The sequence below is a fragment of the Micrasema longulum genome, unplaced genomic scaffold, assembly GCF_059751315.1.
Source record: "Micrasema longulum isolate JH-2025_06_02 unplaced genomic scaffold, ASM5975131v1 h1tg000504l, whole genome shotgun sequence".
NCBI classification, from domain to species: Eukaryota; Metazoa; Arthropoda; class Insecta; order Trichoptera; family Brachycentridae; genus Micrasema; species Micrasema longulum.
This window is the reverse complement of record NW_028277701.1, coordinates 358,557-377,873: the sequence shown is the minus strand read 5'-3', so window position 1 is coordinate 377,873 and position 19,317 is coordinate 358,557. Positions and strand designations below refer to the sequence as shown.

General features: G+C 35.0%; 1 protein-coding gene across 1 annotated transcript in view; it reads left to right on the top strand.

The window, feature by feature from the left end:
- The window catches only part of Meltrin (disintegrin and metalloproteinase domain-containing protein meltrin), a 144,761-nt gene that overhangs the window by 116,640 nt on the left and 8,804 nt on the right, over positions 1-19,317 (top strand). Inside the window, exons 2-15 of the mRNA XM_088227456.1 lie at positions 2,002-2,120; positions 3,131-3,286; positions 4,138-4,270; positions 6,990-7,171; positions 7,671-7,844; positions 10,049-10,218; positions 11,200-11,348; positions 12,442-12,592; positions 12,713-12,890; positions 13,485-13,625; positions 13,712-13,827; positions 16,150-16,408; positions 16,760-16,880; positions 18,375-18,470. Coding sequence (XP_088083582.1) covers positions 2,002-2,120; positions 3,131-3,286; positions 4,138-4,270; positions 6,990-7,171; positions 7,671-7,844; positions 10,049-10,218; positions 11,200-11,348; positions 12,442-12,592; positions 12,713-12,890; positions 13,485-13,625; positions 13,712-13,827; positions 16,150-16,408; positions 16,760-16,880; positions 18,375-18,470 — 2,145 coding nt within the window. The remainder of the gene's footprint in view (positions 1-2,001; positions 2,121-3,130; positions 3,287-4,137; positions 4,271-6,989; positions 7,172-7,670; positions 7,845-10,048; positions 10,219-11,199; positions 11,349-12,441; positions 12,593-12,712; positions 12,891-13,484; positions 13,626-13,711; positions 13,828-16,149; positions 16,409-16,759; positions 16,881-18,374; positions 18,471-19,317) is intronic.

The window sequence follows — 19,317 nt, the reverse complement described above, 5'->3', positions numbered from 1 at the left end:
TAAAACTTTTGAAAATCATAGCGATGAGAATACGATACATAAAAATATTTTTTTTTGTGTAGTTTGATAGTATATTAACAAATATATAATTTTTTTTAAACCACTGAACTTTCTTGTTTAATAAAAAAAGGTAACTCAAAAAGTTTATAGTTAAGGCTGTCTATAAAAATGACGGAATTTATAAGGCCGTTTTTTTTTCAAAATCAAATTTAAAAAATAAAGAAAATGAACATAGATTAACACAATTATTTTCTTAAGTATTTCTGATAATAATGCTTAAAACGTTTCTACCGACAGATTACGAGTTTTAAAAATTAAACAAAACTTAGGTAAAAACTTTGTTTTTAGTTTGTCCAAATTTTTGTAGACATGAACTGGATTCAACCCCGTTAGAGAACCGTTAATATGAAAATATTACAGCAGAGATGGAGAACATTTTAGAGGAAGGCAATTAAGGTTTCAGCCCTTTAACTTCACAAACATCAACAGATGGAAGAATTTAAGGAATGTAGAAGTTCAAATACAGGCAGAATGGTGAACACAGTGTGTAAAGTGGCCACTTAAACCAGCCAATGACGGTTCATAAGCCCTGTAGATGCCTAGACGTCTATATTCCCTTCTCTAAAATGCTATCCATCTCTGTTGTAATATGTTCACAAAACTTTGGTTAATTGATTACTATTAAGTTATTATTCCCACACACTGGCCATGCCTTTGTGGGATTTTTTTGTGTTAATGTAATGATTTTTTTGTATTTGTAAATTATGTATACTGTAAAATGCAAAGAAAAAATGTAATAAATAAAAAATGACAATTTTTTTGTAACGTTTTTGAAGATAATAGATTAATACAATAAATTAAAAACGATCAAGGCTTAGATTTATTTTTTCGAAAAGAAATTCATACATAAAGTTTATATTTGAAGCACTAACTTTGTGGTTATTCATTATAATAAAATAAAAAAACAACTTTGTTTTTAACCACTAATTTTAATTTTCCACCGACCGGTTTCAAAGCTTCTTCGTCAAGGTTTACGTAATTAATGAATTGATTCCTTTTTTTTATTTTTATCATGTTCACTAAATACTACACGTGGACCCAATAAATTAAGTCGTTTTTTCCTTACACGGGTAGTAATTTGATATCATTATTTTCGAAGTAAGACAGGAGAGAACTAAAATAAATATTGTTTATTTGGTTATTAATTATTGTTTTCTTATTATGAATCGCTTTTTTAATTTCTAAGTTGTCTAATTTTAATATTTTATTTTCAACATGAAAGACTTTTAATCCAGTGTCTTTATTGAAGTTATGATTATTTTCTATCAGATGATTTGCGAATTCAGAAAAAAAATATTATTTAAGCATCTTAAGTGTTCTTTTACTCTAAGTTTCTTTTAGTTTTTCCAGTGTAGATCGAATCGCCATAATCGGATATACCAAATTAATTGTAATGATTGCGTAAACCTTGACGAAGAAGCTTGCTTGTTTGCTTTGAAACCGGTCGGTGGAAAGTAAAAATTAGTGGCTAAAAACAAAGTTGTTTTTTATTGAAATTCATACATTTTAAATCTTACGAATGTTGTTGTGTTTTTCAGAAATTTTGAAATGATTGTTTTTATCTATTTTTATTTTTAAAAGGTGCGGTTTTAAATTCTATGATTCGATTACTTTTCGTCAAAATAATAGTTATAAATAATAAAAATAGATAAAATGTACATATTTCATGAAAAAAGTCAGATTAATCCATCCATTTTGACGAAAATCTAACAATTATTTAACTTGAACATTTTTTCAACAAAATTTTGGTGCAACTTTCCCGAAGTGTTCTAAATCTTATATAAATTACCGATGCTTGCGAGTATGTGTTCGTTTACAAGGTTTAAACCAACCAATTGTATCTCCGACTGTCAAAAGATAGAAGACAGAAGAACCAATCGATTGGACATGTATCTCCGGTCTTCACCAGTAACTAATGTATCTTTCTCTCTCTCGTTACAGTCACGAAGACTTCATCAGATTTCCCATCTCCCTCGTCAGACTTCAGCCGCCACACGTTGGTAAAGCCGCGACTCTACCATGGAAGAGAGAAACGACAAATATCTTCCACCAAAGACGAGGTATAAAACTCATATTATTATATTTACAAAAAAAAACACTAATTCATCCATAATGTACCATAAAAAATATTTGCTTGTGTTTTCAGGACGGGCTTTACATAAAATTATAATTGTGTCGTGTTTTTAGGACGGGTTTCACATGAAATAATAATTGTGTCGTGTTTTTAGGACGGGTCTCACATGAAATAATAATTGTGTCGTGTTTTTAGGACGGGTTTCACATTAAATAATAATTGTCGTGTTTTCAGGACGGGGTTCTCGTATAATAATAATTGTGTCGTGTTTCATGTCGGCTTCGTGGTGTAATGGTCAGCGCGTTTGCCTACCATGCTAGAGGTCTCGGGTTCGATACCCGACATGGTTGATATAAAATATTTATTTAAAAGGGTGTTTTTACTCTTGAATATTTCATAGTCCCCTGAGTAGTACCAGAAGCATAAGACTGATCATCTTACCTTCATGTAAAAAAATAATGATCAAGATATGCTGCATTTGATTTACTAGTGCAGTGTCCTATGCGCCATTAGGTTCGGAAAGGGAATTATGGTTGATTGATTTCAGGACGAGCTTCACATAAAATATAAATTTTGTCGTGTTTTTAGGATTGTCTTCATATGAAATAATAAGTGTCGTAATTTTAGGCCGATCTTCTCATGACATAATAATTGTGTCGTGTTTTCAGGACAGGCTTCACATGAAATAATAATTCCATCGTGGTTTTAAGGTGGACTTCACATGAAATAATAATTGAGTCGTGTTTTTAGGATGGGCTTCACATGAAATAATAATTGTGTTGTCTTTTTAGGTGGGGCTTCTCATGAAATAATCATTGTTTTGTGGTTTTAAGATGGGTTTCACATAAAATAATTATTGTGTTGTCTGTTTAGGTGGGGCTTCTCATGAAATAATCATTATTTTGTGGTTTTAAGATGGACTTCACATGAAATAATAATTGAGTCGTGTTTTCGAGACAGGCTTCACATGTAATAATATTTTTTCCATGTTTTCAGGACGGGCTACACGTAAACTCGCTGACCATAGGCTACGTGTCTGAGGGTACAGAACACATCTTGGACCTTCGCCTGAACCGAGAGCTGGTCCCATCCGACTTCTTCGTCCGCTACCAGCACAATGGGAAGCACGTCGTCAATCGGCCCACTGGGAAGGTAATAACGAAATAGTCTTCATAAATATTTCATGTCTTCTTCTTCCTCCTGGCTGTATGTCCCATTTACTTGGGGTCAGCCCTCCCAGTCCTCAGTCTACATGTCGGACTAGGAGATTTGATGTTTGGTTTCTGTTTTACGTTGCTTTGACTATCTAACTAGGGTTATTAACCCCGTTTTAAGCCAGTCAAAAATATATATCTAGAAAACAGTAACCAATACATAGAAGAATAAATAAAGGAATTAGGCGTAGAGAAAACACATAGTAAAATACATAGGTTAAAAAAACAGTAGAAATGTATTAAAAACATAGTAAAAAATGTTATAAAAAACATAGTAAAAACGTATTTAAAAACCCAGTAAAATACATAGTAAAAAGACAATACATAGTAAGAAACTCAGTAAAAGACATAGGAAAAAAAAACATATTTTAAAACCCAGTAAATATGAAGTAAAAAAACAAGATACATAGCAAGAATTATTGTAAAAGACATAGCAAAACAATAATTTACATGTATGAATAGCAAAAATATATTTTTTTTAAAAACATAGTAAAAAAAATATTGACTAATTTGTTGTAACTTTTTTTGTGTCTTCTTGTTCTCGTCATTTGGAAAAAAACGGACTTAACTTGCATTGGCATTTTCATCGTATACTGCGCAAATATCGCGAGCTGCTCTGGCGGCATTATTCCTTCAATTGAACGCGAACAGAAAGAGTGTCAAAAATGTTCATTTTCGTGTACTTGACATTCCACTTTGAAGGCTTGAAATCAGATAAAATTAAATACTTAACATAAAAGCAAACGCAACATCTTGTTGAACCTGAACTAAAATATAATGAACTTGCAGGATTTGGAGTTGTGTCACTATATGGGGGTGGTCAGAGACCTGGCGGATTCCTGGGCAGCCATTTCCACCTGCAGAGGGCTTCGAGGAGTTGTTTACGATGGCAAAACTATGCATTATCTTCAACCCACCAATGGTAAGACTCCGGTTACCATGTATCTTGCACGATGAGTTTTTCTGAGTTATTGTGCCTAGTGTCAAGTTAGTTCGTGAGATCTTAAGAACCAATATAAACATTTTATTTGCATCAAATTAAATGTCAAAATTTATCAAAAACATGTTATAACAACAATACAGCACAAACTATGGCTTGCATGCATCAATGTCTCGATTGTGTCGTGTTGTGAACTCGAGACAAGATCTGGAATTTTTTGGTGTGAGTCTTAATAGATTTTAAAATTCACTAAGGTAGACTGGATCTTGTCTTGAGGAAGTAATTTTTTTTTTGTCCTAGCTTTAATTTTATTTAGTTTTTTTTTTTTTTTTTAAAGAAAAGAAATATTTGCGTTCTTATGATTTACCCAAATATTTAATTTTGAGGGCCATTTTCAACGAGTTGTAAATAACTCACTATTTTTTTTATTTTTTTTTTATATGTAGTTGCATTATTCAATACCTTGCTTGTACATTTACAAGGTTAATATATACTTCAAAGCGATAGTTATTAATTTGTTTACTTAAAAATATTTACTTTAATGAAAAACTTTATTTCGTTATTTTATGTAAGGATCAGTAAGATGTTTCGGCTGTGACCTGTTTCAAGAGGTAAGGACAGAAAACTCGTCAGAAGAAGGCGGACCGTTGTTATTCGTCAACAGATCTTCCGATCCACCTGAACAGTGTTCGGCATTTGGTGTCCTGCTATCATTGATACCTTTTATTGCCTTCACTATATCTGTCATGTATAATGATACCTCTCTTGACAAGTCCCTGTGACTAATCACTACATGCACATCGTGTAAATCCTCATTTAGACTTCTGCATCGCGCCTCCAGTTGCATTCTCTGCAGACTAAAAAATAACTCACTATTAGAAAATGGAATCAAGTTGGGGTAGAGTGGGATTCGAACCACGGACCTTTGGTCCGTGAGTCCGAGACACTAGCCACGGGACCACAACCCGACAGTTGTATTTTATTTTATTAGTGCCTGTATTTATTACAAGAAATTGTATTTACCATCGTTCGAATGGACTGCATAAGTCCGTCAAATAAATAAATAAATATCGTCACCTTAATTTGAATACATAGTAATTTTTATTAATATTTTAAGCATTGACTTTGTGGTCAAACATTTTACTAAATATTTGCATATAACCTCTTACCGGCTTTTTTATGTCTACCGGTTTCGAGACGTATTCGTCTCTTCGTGAGTACACCAATTAAACCAACATGCAAAACCCACTAAACACCTACACCATAGTTTTTGCTCAAAAATATAAAACCATCATTCCATGCATTTTCATAAGCAACTTTTACATGTTCTGATTATGTAATGAAAATATTTTATGTTGTGGGAGAAATAGTTGAAATGAGAGAGAGGGGATGAAAGAAGGGGCGTAAGTTTAATAGGTATATGGTAACCATTTTTTATTTTTTTTATAAATTTATTGCATAAAATAAGTAAACATATTTAATAAGAGGGAATCTTTATAAAACTAGTGAATAGAAAATGAAAACGGAGTGTTCTCTGTTTAGGATAGTCTCCATCTAACATGGCTCAATCTGTTCTAAGATGGAGATTTTTTTTATCTTTTAAAGTATAAGTAGTTCTATACTAATGTAAAAATAACAAAAAAACTAAAACTACTTAATTATATGTGCCAAGAATACATGTTACTATATATTATCAAATAATAAAAAAACAAAAATAACATAATGTAATACATAAAAATATAAATAATATGTTTACCAACTATATAAAGTACTACGTTTATTAATCTACATATATTTTTCAAAAAAATATATTGCTACACTATTTATATGTGCAGTTATTTTTATTTTAAAATTTGTTTTACATTTTGAGTCTTTTATGGCATTAAATTCTATATTATATTGCTTTACAGTGGAACATCGGATAATGGGCTATATTGAAAGGTTGTTTGATTATTGATCAAAGAAACATTATTTTTTAAAGCTTTCCCAGTGTAAAATATTTAATTACATAATACGTAATTTTTTTCTGTATTTGAGATTCATCATCATCATTCCCATTCCGCACCTAATGGTGCATAGGGCACTGCATCGGTAAACCAATCGCAGTGTATCTTTATCATTTTTGTTACGTGAAGGTAAGATGATCAGTCTTACGCTTCAGGTACCAGTCCAGGGACTATGAATATTCTAGTGTAAAAACACATTTTTTTAAAGTAAATATTTCATTTCAAGCATGTCGGAAATCGAACCTGAAACACGCTTACCATTACACCACGAGGCCGACAACGTTTGATTAAAAAAAGCACCACTTATCGGTTTACGAAGTTTTTATTGTATCCTGTAAAGTAGTCATTTAGTGACTTAGGTTATATTTTAATTAAGGCGACGATACTTAAAAATTGATTTTAAATGTTATCGGGCTTTCTGTTGGTTTGAAACACTTGTACAGAGAGTTTTGAGACTGTCTTTCACTTCATTGGTAATCTCATCTTTTTTTTTCATACAAAACTTTATTTAAAAGAAAATGTATTTACCGAGTTTTTTATAAAAAATACATGTAAACTCCCGATAACCACTTTTCAAGCAATAAGTCATTGGCATCTTAACCACACTCACCCTATCAGAAATCGGACCTAATACCTTAAGCATGATAGGTAAACGCCAATAGTATTAATTTGACTTGTTTCTCAAATAATTACAGATGAGGATATCGAGTCGGAGCACTTCCTGTACCAACACCAAGATTTGATCAGCAACCACACGTGCGGCTACCAGAGCGGGATGCACTCCAACTCTTCGTCACACGCTCACTCCACTCCGCCCTCCCCAGTTGAGGAGTTTCAGATGTCGGGGAAGCATGAAGAGGTCAACAGGATACTGAGGGTGAGCTCCATACGTAGATTGTCGTACACTATGTGTGTTAAGATTGTGTTACACTAGGTGTGTTAAGATTGTTCGACACAGGTTTGTTTATGTTTATGAATCCACAAAATTGTTTTACACTAGGCGTGTAAAGGTTGTTTTACTCTAGGTGCTTTAAGATTGTGTTAAACTAGGTGCTTTAAGATTATTTGACACAAGATGTGTTTATGTTGGAATCCACAAGATTGTTTTACACTATATGAATTATAGTTGTATTCTGTATGGTAAGATTACTTTTAACTAGGTATGGTAAAATACTAAGTGAATTATGTCTTGTCGGCTTCATGGTGTTCAACGATATTTAAAACTACAATATTCAACGTTAATTTTTTTTTACTTAAAACAAACTACAATATTCGACATCAAAAAATTTCAGCTTTCTAAAAAACAAATTTAATATTTGACCTTTGATATATTACTTTATGATCGGCAATTTTACACTGATTTGTTTGTATTTCAGTACAAGAGGCAAGTCAGCGATGAGCCGAAAATACGAGGCCCGTACAACTCCAACAAACTCTCTCGCTATGTTGAGCTGGTTCTCGTCGTAGACAATAAGGAGTACAAGGAACTGGGAGAGAGCCTGGAGAAAGTGCATCATCACTGCAAGGACATCGCCAACATTATCAATTCGGTGAGATATAGTCTTTTCGACTGTTTTACAAAGTTGTCTGGGTCCAAGCGGATGAAGAATGCAGTTATGTGTGTGAAATAAAACCAGAATCCTGGACGAGTGTTTTAGTCTCAATGGCTGCTCTCGGTTGTAAATCTTAAAAAAGGAAACTGAGTAAAAAAACGCCCAACTCGCAGTGTAGTGGTTGGCGCGTTTGCCTGCCATGCTTGAGCTCTCGGACTCGTTTCCCGGGAAGGTTGATGTGAGATATTTGTTTTGAAAGATGATTTTACACTGAACTATTTCATTAATTTTATGTATTGTCTAGCTAGCTGATTTCTCTGGGAATGAACTGAACTAATATTTTGCACCGTCCTCTCCCATCAAAAGGAAGTAGTGTTGCTAACCCTTGGTGTTGAAATTGTCAAACGTAGTACCTATGTACTAACAATCCTTTCACTGTGACTTGATTAAATTGATGTAGTTAATAATCTTTAAATAATGTTAGTAAATATTAGTATTTAACGACTTACCGACTTTTTGTGTCCACTGGTTTCGAGACGTACCCGTCTCTTCGTCAGGACACTCACTACACCAACATACAAATACTCAAATACACTATAACCTTTACCGTCACCGTAGTCTACACAATACTTGCGAAAAAATTCATAAATTACACGCAGAGTCAAAGGGGATGCAAACACCACCATGTCTGAACATGCACTAAAATTAGGTTAATACTATTTAGAGATATTTCGCAGAATTTGTGGGGGAGGGGTTAGGAAGGGGGGGGGGCTAAGTGGTTGAACGTTACATGATTGGTTAGTATTTCAATAAAAAAGGGGGGTATATTAATAATATCGTAATGAATGTAAAAATCTTTATTTGGAATTTTAACACAAAATAATATAATATACAATGTATATTTTATTTTTTTTTTTTTTTTTTTATTTTATTCATAAAACATAGTCATACATAATAAGTATTTTAACATAACAAATTTTTTTTAACCTAAAAATACCAATTAAGTTTTCATAAATTATGCAAAGGATGTAAACATCAAATGTGACAAAAAAATAAATATATTTCTTATATTACTCGGGCGAGAAAAGAATAATTGTTAACATTTGCGTTTTCCATGGAGGTTATCGTTGTAATAAATTAAAATAAAGATTGCACACTCCGAGCCATCCACGCACACACATGAACGCACATATAAAACACACACAAACATATTTCTCTATTATGGCTAGTAGTACAGTACAATGTACTATGCATATTTTCCAAAGATAGTGTTTTGTTGCATCTATCTATTTATTTGACACTTTATATACATATACAATATATATACATATAAGGGCGGGCATATTGCCTTAAGGCAATTTCTTCCTACCTACCCAAACCGTTCAGTTTGAGAAAATTATAAATACATCGACATATGGAATCTTACAATTTTATACAAAAATTAAAAGCAAAGATTAACAAAAATAAATATATATTTAAAAAAAATTAACACTATACTATGAAGAGAAAGGAAAGAAGAAGGATAAAGGAACAATTTAAATATTTGGATAGTGACATTTCAATCTTGACTTAAATGTAAATAAAGAAGGGGCGTCTCTAACATTAGTGGGTAGATTATTCTACAATCGAGTGGCTACTACTGTGAAAGAGGAGGCAAGAAAATTAGAGCGATGACAGGGTATTAAAAGGGTTCTCTCGTTACTAGAACGAAGAGATAGTCCGTGTTGTGAAAGAGGTTGGATGAGCTCTCTCAGATAAACAGGCGAAGTGGGATATTGTGAAGAAGTGATAGAATGTGAATGTTCCTTCTATGCCCGATACTGAGCCAGTGTAGTCACGTGCGATACTCGGTTATGAGGCCAAATTTGCGAAGATCAAAGATATAACGAATACAAATATTCTGCAATCGTTCTAACTTATCAAGCAATTCAGAGTTAGCATCTGGATAACATACATCCGCGTAGTCAAGGAGTGGAAGAAGTAAGCTCTGGACTAATGTTTGCTTAACATTAATTGGCGAGAAATTCTGTAATTTTTTTAAGTGAGTGCAAACTGCTATAAAGTTTACGACTAACTTCGTTAACCTGATCGTGCCACCCTAAATGCTTATGAATGATAATACCTAAGTTATCTATGTAGGTAAACGGTTATACCTCCAAAGTTAGTCAATCCCAGCCCTTACCTAACCTTTCTGTTTCCAGCTCTACGCCCCGCTAAACATCTTCATTGCTCTCATCGGGGTGGTTGTTTGGACGGAGTACGACGAGATATCCCTCTCCAACAACGGAGACACTACGCTAACTAACTTCCTGCACTACAGAAGGGAGCGCCTGGTTAAGGAACACCCCAATGACAACGCCCAGCTCTTGACGTAAGTTTCATTATTAATATGACACTCCTCCCATTTTTTGTAGATTACCAAAAAAATAAATCACAGCTCGTCACTGCTATGCTCTGAAAGTTACAAAAAAAAAAAATATATCTTGATTCATTTATAGATGGCTGCTTTTTATTACAGAAGCCTATTTAAAACACAAAAGAGATATAAGTCAATTTTAATTTGACATTTACAATTAAGACAACAATGTGTCAGTTCTATGTGACATAATGCGCATGCGCCGTAACGATCAATGGCAACACTTTGGAAAAAATATTGCCACTTATCAAAAATAAACATTACTATTTATTCTTTTTTTATTGATAGGCATTTTTTCATTTCCCTGAAAACACTCGGCATGCTGGTGGAGCCGGCTTCGTAATACCTCACTAGATAGAGATAATAGTGAAGTTAAGTATACCGTTTCGATTCATACCAATTGGCTGGTTTGATATTCTTGTACAAATTAATATCTAACTGTATAGATGCCCATGATATTCTTGCTCAGATTAACCTTTATGTAACTCACCGTATCTTGTGTACAGTGATGTCTTTGCTGTGGGAAATTAAAACCAACATCGAATTATTTTCCCCTCTGCCAAGGATCCTCAGAACAGTGAACAAAATCTTATTAAACGGTACTGTCAATGTGTTCCTACAGCAAAGGTTAGCATTCAAGAAGCAAGCGGTGTTGTCACTCCTGACTCGCGATGACACACTTGCCATGTCCGCCTAGATCATGCCATAATTATACCTTTTGTAAATTTAAATAGATTTTAAGACTGTTTAGATTAAGTGTTATTATTTATACTCATTAATGCCAATCTGTTAGGGCTTCCATAAGCCTGTTGATTGGCTTAAAAAATAAAGATAGCTTTTGTCATTGCCTCCCAGAGAACCACGGTTTTACACCTATCTTGTCTGTTTGGTAGTTATCGTAAAATTTTCTAACCCCAAGTCTTGATTTATTTCCAGGCGTGAGCAATTTGTTGGCGGAGTCGTTGGGAAAGCGTTGAAAGGTCCCATCTGCACTTTTGAGTTCTCAGGAGGTGTTGCCATGGACCATTCTAATGTGGTCGGACTTGTCGCTACAACTGTTGCTCATGAAATGGGACATAACTTTGGTGAGTCAATATTCCTATTTTTTACAGTTTTGGGACTTATCACAAACATTTGTACTAAACTGAGAATACACTACAAAAACAGCAAATGATTTCCTTTCCTTACAACATCCATAGATCGATGACACACATCCATGATTTAACCAGAAATCTACTTAGCATTTTCTGTTTAACCTAATACATTTGTGCAATACCAGTCATAATGAAATCGGGTGAATAATCTCAATCTCAATGTTCTGCAGTACATTAACTTCATCCCCAGGATGAAGAGAGATGTCAAGAACAAAAGAACACGACCTGTAAAAGGACCACGGGTAACATCAGCTCAGTTCAGTCAGCCCAGTCCATTCATCATCGCCGTTGCTCTTGCCCTTCATAACCAAGTTCTGAATTTTATTAACCACGTAATAAAAACATATTGAACCTCAACTTTCTTCCGTTCATCTTCAACGGGTGTAGGAGTTCCCTGCATCAACTACTTGCAAAATCCTACACTACTTCTACCATTGGATAGAACGCCACATGGGTCTATTCTGACGAAATGTTATTCACACATGCACTTTCATTACATCTGCTTTTGACATGCCATAGGCGTGGTTCGTACATAATTTAAAATATAAAATTGTTTATTAATTTTTTTAAATAACTTTAATTGGTACTTCTGTAAAGTTGCTACATGTCACTTGGTAACGTTTTCCTTTCCAGCGTCAATATCTATTTTACCATTCATTTCACATAACCAAAGCATCTTAGTTTACAATAGCGCTTTATGCACTTTGTACTATAATAAATTATTGTGCAAAGTGCGTAAAGCACTATTGTCAATTGGCGCCCAACGCGGGGCCAATTGACAGTAGCGGTTTAATCTTATCAATCAAACCTGTTTCAGATTTGCATTCTCGTTGAATTTTATTTCCCACAAGAGATCTCATTTTGACAGCTTTTATTCTGCTTTTATCCTTCCTCTGCCAGTTCTATGTTTCACATAGAACTGGCATACATAATTGCCAGAACTTAAATCGTTGTGCAATGCCAGTCAGTTTAAATTTCTTAGGCTCAAAATTGTTTTGATTAAAACTCTCGTATGACTTTCCAGGAATGGAACACGACACCGTGGAGTGCAACTGTCCCGATGAGCGCTGCATCATGAGTCCCTCCAGCAACGCTCTGAGCCCCACACACTGGTCTTCCTGCAGCCTGGAGTACCTTGCATTGGCCTTCGAGCACGGCATGGACTACTGCCTGAGGTACTACTCCAAACTTGTTGTCATGTGTGCATTCAATAGAATCCGCACAGCCAAGGTTGAAGATGACAGATTCAATTGAGTAAACGGAAATGTATTAAGTATTTTGTTCTCCTTTTCTAGGAATAAGCCGACCCGATTGTTCGACTCCCCGGTATGTGGAAACGGGTTCGTGGAGTCGGGAGAGCAGTGCGACTGTGGGCTGAGCAAGAGCTGTGGAAACAACCACTGCTGTGATCCCTACACCTGCATGCTGTTCCCTAACGCAACCTGTGCCACAGGGGAGTGCTGTAACCTCGAGGTGAGGACCATACATCTAGTATCGGCACTGCATTGGTACACCAATCACAGCATATCTTGATCATTTTTGTTACATGAAGGTAAGGTGATCAGTCTTACGCTTCAGGTACCAGTCTAGGGACTATGAAATATTCTAGTGTAAAAACACCCCTTTTAAATAAAATTTCATGTCAACCATGTCGGGAATCGAACCCGAGACCTCTTGCATGGTAGGCAAACGTGCTGACCATTACACCACGAGGCCGACAAAAATTTATTACTAGTAATTTGATCAAATAATTAACTCTACAGTAATTCATAGACCCTTAGTACTTTAAAAAAAATTTAAAAACATGTTATTTCCTATTTAATCGTGAATATTATTTTACAACAGTTTTTACTAATTATTAAATCTAATACATGTGGAGGTCAAGTCTTTGTGTCATGTGGTATTTGGTGTTGGTGGTATAGAGCGAGGGGTGAGGGGGGTTCAAATTCGATCATTTGTACTTCAGGAAATATGGTTAATTTCACTATTTATAGGTTTTTTAAAAAATAAAATAAGGTACTTGAAAATATGGCTATTCACTAATCAATTTATTTGTTTTTTTTTCAGACCTGTCGACCTTCAGCTGCTGGCACCCAGTGCCGGAGTGCGGACCACGAGTGCGACCTTCCGGAGTACTGCACTGGCCAGTCGGAATTCTGCCCCGATGATGTCTTTAAAATGGACACCGAAACTTGTGACAATGGAAAGGTAATTTGGCTTACGCCCTAGTGAATATGTGTTTTTAAAACTTGTAAATTTATACAGTTAGTTGTAATAATTTATCTTCATTTTAGGCATTCTGCTATCACGGTTCGTGCAGGACTCGATCTGATCAGTGCCGCCTGCTCTGGGGACCTTCGGGGGAGAGTAGTGACAATCAGTGCTATGAGATGAACAAGAAAGGATCCAGGTATTATTAATAATGTTTGTTTTGTCCATATACATTCTACATATAAGAGGTGGTAATCCTTCCGAAACACCTAAAATAGTTTCATCATCGTCATCATCATCAGTGGCGCTACAGCCCGTTGTGGGCCCTGGCCTCCTCCAGAATTTGTCTCCATTCGTCCCTGCACCCCGCGGCTCTTCTCCAGTTCGTCAGGCCAATCGCTCTAATGTCACTTTCCACATTATCCAGCCATCTTAATTTTGGCCTGCCTCTGCTTCGTCTGCCTTCCAGAGTTGTATAAAGAATCTTTTTTGGGGTACGGTTATCGTTCATTCTGTGCACACGGCCCAACCATTGTAATCTTCTTATTTTGATGAATTGTGCAATGTTGGGTTCGCCATACAGTTCCTCTAATTCATGATCAAACCGTCTCTTCCACACTCCGTTTTGGTTGACAGCACCAAATATCTTCCTTAATATTTTTCTTTCGAATACTAACACCATATTTTCATCTCTTTTGGTCATAACCCAGCATTCGGCACCATATGCAATGACCGGTCTGAGGAGAGTTTTGTAAATAATGGTCTTAGTTTTTCTACTGAGCAATTTGGATCCCAGATGTTTAAACAAGCCATAATAACATCCTAAAACAGTTTCACAAAAATAAATAAAATTTTAATTTATTTCAACAGAGAGGGAAAACATTTTTGAGAAAGGAATATGGAAGTCTAGGCATTTACAGGGCTTATGACTTGTCATTGGCTGGTTTAAACCAGTCTGTCTTCAAGCATTTGGACATACTCAAACATTGTTGAATAAATTAAATCGTTTAAAAAAACAAAAAATAAATCACCAAGCGCAAAAATAAATTTAAAAAATACATTTCGGTTAGCGCGAAAAATTCAACGCCCCGTCGAACTGCCTTACCGCGCTTTGCCCTAACTCAAAATCTTTATCCATAATTTTTTTTTTTTTTTAAAAAAAAAGAAATATTTGCGTTCTTATGATTTACCCAAATATTTAATTTTGAGGGCCATTTTCAACGAGTTGTAAATAACTCACTATTAGAAAATGGGAATCAAGTTGGGGTAAAGTGGGATTCGAACCACAGACCTTTGGTCCGTGAGTCCGAGACACTAGCCACAGGACCACAACCCGATTCTATATATCGATAATACCTATCTACTTGTATTGTAATCTCCCAAGAAAGAAGTACGTACACATATACGCATGAAATCTCCCCACCCCTTCTGCACCTACCCAAAACTTACGCAGTCCCGTGACCTTGTCCATCTATCTTAAAATTCGAAATTTTAAACAGCACGAAGTCGTTAGTCGCTACTGTTATAAAATAACACAAAAACTTAAGGCATTTCCACAACGGAGAAGCAAATTAAACTGAAACTGTGTCATAACCAGTTGTAACCTTTAAGACATTTTAAAAGAACGGGAAAACTTCACACTGTTTAAAAACAACTGCCTTTCAAATAAACCCTGTTTAAATATTACTGGGGTGTTAGTTTTTACGTTTTTGACACATCCATCCAAACTCGATACAATATTATCGGAATTTACATACAGTAATGAGACACTTAATCAACGCACTATTTCTCTAAAATGCCGACCCTGCCGTTTGTATAAAAGGAAAGCCAAGTTTACTAAGTGGCTCAATTTTAGTGTAAGCTCGCATAAACAATGTAAGTAAAAAAGCCCGCCCAATTTACATGTGCATTTTACATTGACAATTTCTTGTGTATACAATATTGATAATTTTACGTGGGTAACATAATTATTGGTATAAATGAAATGACTTTTTGTGAATTTAAATAAAACATTACATAATATTTAATGCGATAAGTGAATTGAGAAGCCAAAAAAAATATTTTATATACTTAAATTGAGATTTAGGGGGGATTTATAAAAAAAAACAAAACGCCCACCTCTAGTACATATAGGCATTTTAGTAATTGCGAGGAGACAAAATTTCAAATGCTCATGCTTACTTTAGTTATATACCTCAATGTCCTCGCCTCAGGTTTTTCTAGTGAGGAATACATTGTTAATTCAATTATATAATGTATTCTTGTAAAGTTGGAGAGTTTGAAATAAGATTCCTTTACAACATATGAGAAAGAATCTAGGGTTACTTGGCAATGTAAAAACTAAGAAGCCACAATACTTCAGCTATGAAATAAAAGGGGAAAAATACCAGCTCCTACAATGAATAACACAAGGCAGCAAAGGACTGGGTTATCGAAGAGTTTTCAGGCTAAAGAATGTAAAGAGTACCATATCACTGTTCGGGGCTGCCGTCAATTTATCTTTACAACTCGTTGTTTCAAGGCATGGCAACTGCGGCTACAACCGTCTGAAACAGCACTTCACCACCTGTCCAGAGGAGCACGTGTTCTGCGGCATGCTGCACTGTCGACACCTCAACGAGAAGCTGGAGTTCGGCATGGAGAGCGTCGCCATACTGTCGCACTCCTTCATCAACAGCGGCGGCAACATCATCCCCTGCCGCACCGCCATCGTCGACCTCGGGCTGGGGCAGGCCGACCCCGGGCTGGTGCCGGATGGGGCCAAATGTGGGGACGGGAAGGTTAGTGAAAATGTACAAGAGGAATCCGAAAAGCATGGCTGTGTAACGATTTTATTTTACAATTACGAGTTTTAAAGCGCAAGAAAGATGTGTTGTAAGAAGTTCTAAAAAGTTTTTTTTTCTAGAACTTTAAAATGTTTTTCAATGTCTTCAAAAATTTTAAGATTTACACAAAATCTTATTTTATAACTGTCAATAATGACATCTTTCTGAAACTTTTAGTATCCAATTTCCCATAGGGCTGAAGCTCCTCATTCACCACCGTAAATTGGGGTTTCTGACCTGTTGCAGTGCTGAAAAAAATTCTCTAATGATTTGAGCTAGTAATCAAAGGAGTGTATTTGGTTCCAGATGTGTGTGAACCAGAAATGTATGGCAGTAGCATCACTGAGACTCGGCGCTCAAGCCAGAACTGATTCGGGAGCTGTTTGTCCATCTGACTGCTCGGGACATGGAGTATGCAACTCGCTGGGTAAGACTTAACAATCCTTCGGTACAATCCCAATGAGTTTATCAGATATAACGCATAGATAACAATGCATGAAATATATTTATTTGAAGCTTTGAAACCTATAAACAGGGTTGACAAATACTCGAGGTATAAAAATACAAAGATTAGAACGCCTCAAGGGCTGTAAGAAAAGCCCCAAACGTGTTTACTAAATTTAGTTGGGAAACGTTTCAGAGATATTAATTTTTTACTGTTCGTTTTGTTGATTTTGCCAGTGTCCGGTGAAAATTAGAGATTAGCATTTACTTTTTCAGTCTTTTTTTAATCTACTTAATATTTATCAAGGATTAAGTAGGTTATTGAAGAAAAAAAAGAGGGGTATCGTTAAATCTAAAGTATTATTAAATTCTGTTCACAGTGGAGTTCTAGTGCCAACTCTAATTTATGGAAGCGAAGTATGGAATTGGAAAAATGATGATGAAAGTAGGTTAAATGCTGTCGAAATGCGATCCCTCAGGCGAATGTGTGGTAAAACAATGCATGATAAGTGTACAAACATCGAGATCTGTGAAGTGTGTAAGGCTGAGACATGCATTATCGACAGAATCAAGAAAGGGGTGCTGCGTTGGTTTGGACATGTAGAGCGAATGGACAGCGAAAGAACGGTAAAAGGATCTACGATGCGAATGTTGATGGATGCAGAAAACGAGGAAGGCCGAGAAAGACGTTGCACGATCAAGTCCATCAAATACTTGAAGATGGACATGTCAAAAATAGGAATAATCGGCGTGCGTGCATGAGAAGATGTATGAATGTAGAGGAAGCGAGGTCTGTACGCATAGATAGAGTGATATGGCGTTCTATCATCTCTGCTTACCCCTACGGAGAAACTGCTAAATAGTTTGTTTGTCTATTTTTATGTAATAATCAGGTTTCTTACCAGTTTATTGAAGAAGCCTACACTAATATTATTGAAGAAGCCTACACTAATATTATTGAAGAAGCCTACACTAATATTATTGAAGAAGCCTACACTAATATTATTGAAGAAGCCTACACTAATATTATTGAAGAAGCCTACACTAATATTTTTTTAAAGATCAATGTCTCTTATCTTCATAAATCTTTGACCACAAAGTAATTATACTGACGTTTTTTTGTAGATATTTTTTAATAAAACTCCACAGTTGATTTTAGTGAAGATATCAATAAAATTCCTTGGTTAAATTTTACTTTGTTTTGTTTGACCAACAAACGCTTTTGCCTCTGTAGGCATCTCAGCCTGAAGTCCTGTTAATGCTTTAAATATTAAAAATATGAAATGTTATTAACAAATTACAACAGGGATGGAGAATACCTTAAATAAGGAATAAAATATATAATTTAAGGTATTCTCCATCCCTGTTGTAATTTGTTAATCTTAATGACTCCCGAGGGGGTGAAATCCAGTCTCTTGTCTGCGAACATTTGGACAAACTCAAATATTGTAATAAAATGTTATTGTTTACGTTCCAGGACATTGCCACTGTGATAAAGGATTTGCACCTCCTCTGTGTAAACTTCCTGGACCAGGGGGAAGTTTGGACTCTGGACCTGCTAGTGATCCCAACTGTACGTATTTTTAATTTTTAAAAATATATATTTTCTTACATTTTAATCATTATTATAATAGCCCTAGCCTTCATTTAAAACCATAATATTTATTGCCTGATTTTTAATTAGTCTGGGTACATAGAAATATTTTGAATGGCAAAACTTTTCTATCACTGAATTAGTTTAACAGCCTTTACTTGTGTGCCTATTTGTAAAAAAAAGATCTCTCCAAGTAAATTCCTTTAAAAGCTTTTATTATGTAGTTAACGGTTTGAATATGATGCAAAAGTAAAAAAATATCGGAAAAGATATGGGATGATTAAATGCACATATGGACATGTAAATTGGTGGCCTATGTGGTGTAGTTGTTAAAACATTGGACTCACGCACGGAAGGTTCTGGGTTTGATTCCCATTCGTATAAATATTTATACATATATCGTGGTTATACAAGTAAAAGCGACCATTTGCAAAAATGGCGAAATTGAGATGATTGACTTTTTTACATCATATTAGCATAATGCTTGACTGGTAAAAATGCCAAGTCGATCTGACACTCTAAAAAGAATTTAATTTGTAAAATATGTGACCATTTGATAGAAGCTCACAGATTTTTGTCAAGTAAAACTGACCAACACACATAGTCACTTTTATTAGTAAATTTAAGATCCAAAGAATTGACCAAGTAACAGTTAGTCTATTTTACTTGCAGGTGATTCACACCAGTGAAGAGTTAGTTAGAGTTAGTAGTCAGTAGTTAGTAAGTTAGTATACGATTTGTATTTGACAGATACGTTTTTTTTAATAAAAAGTTCATTAATAAAATTAATTCTTTATATTATTACGTAACACTTCTTAATTATTTG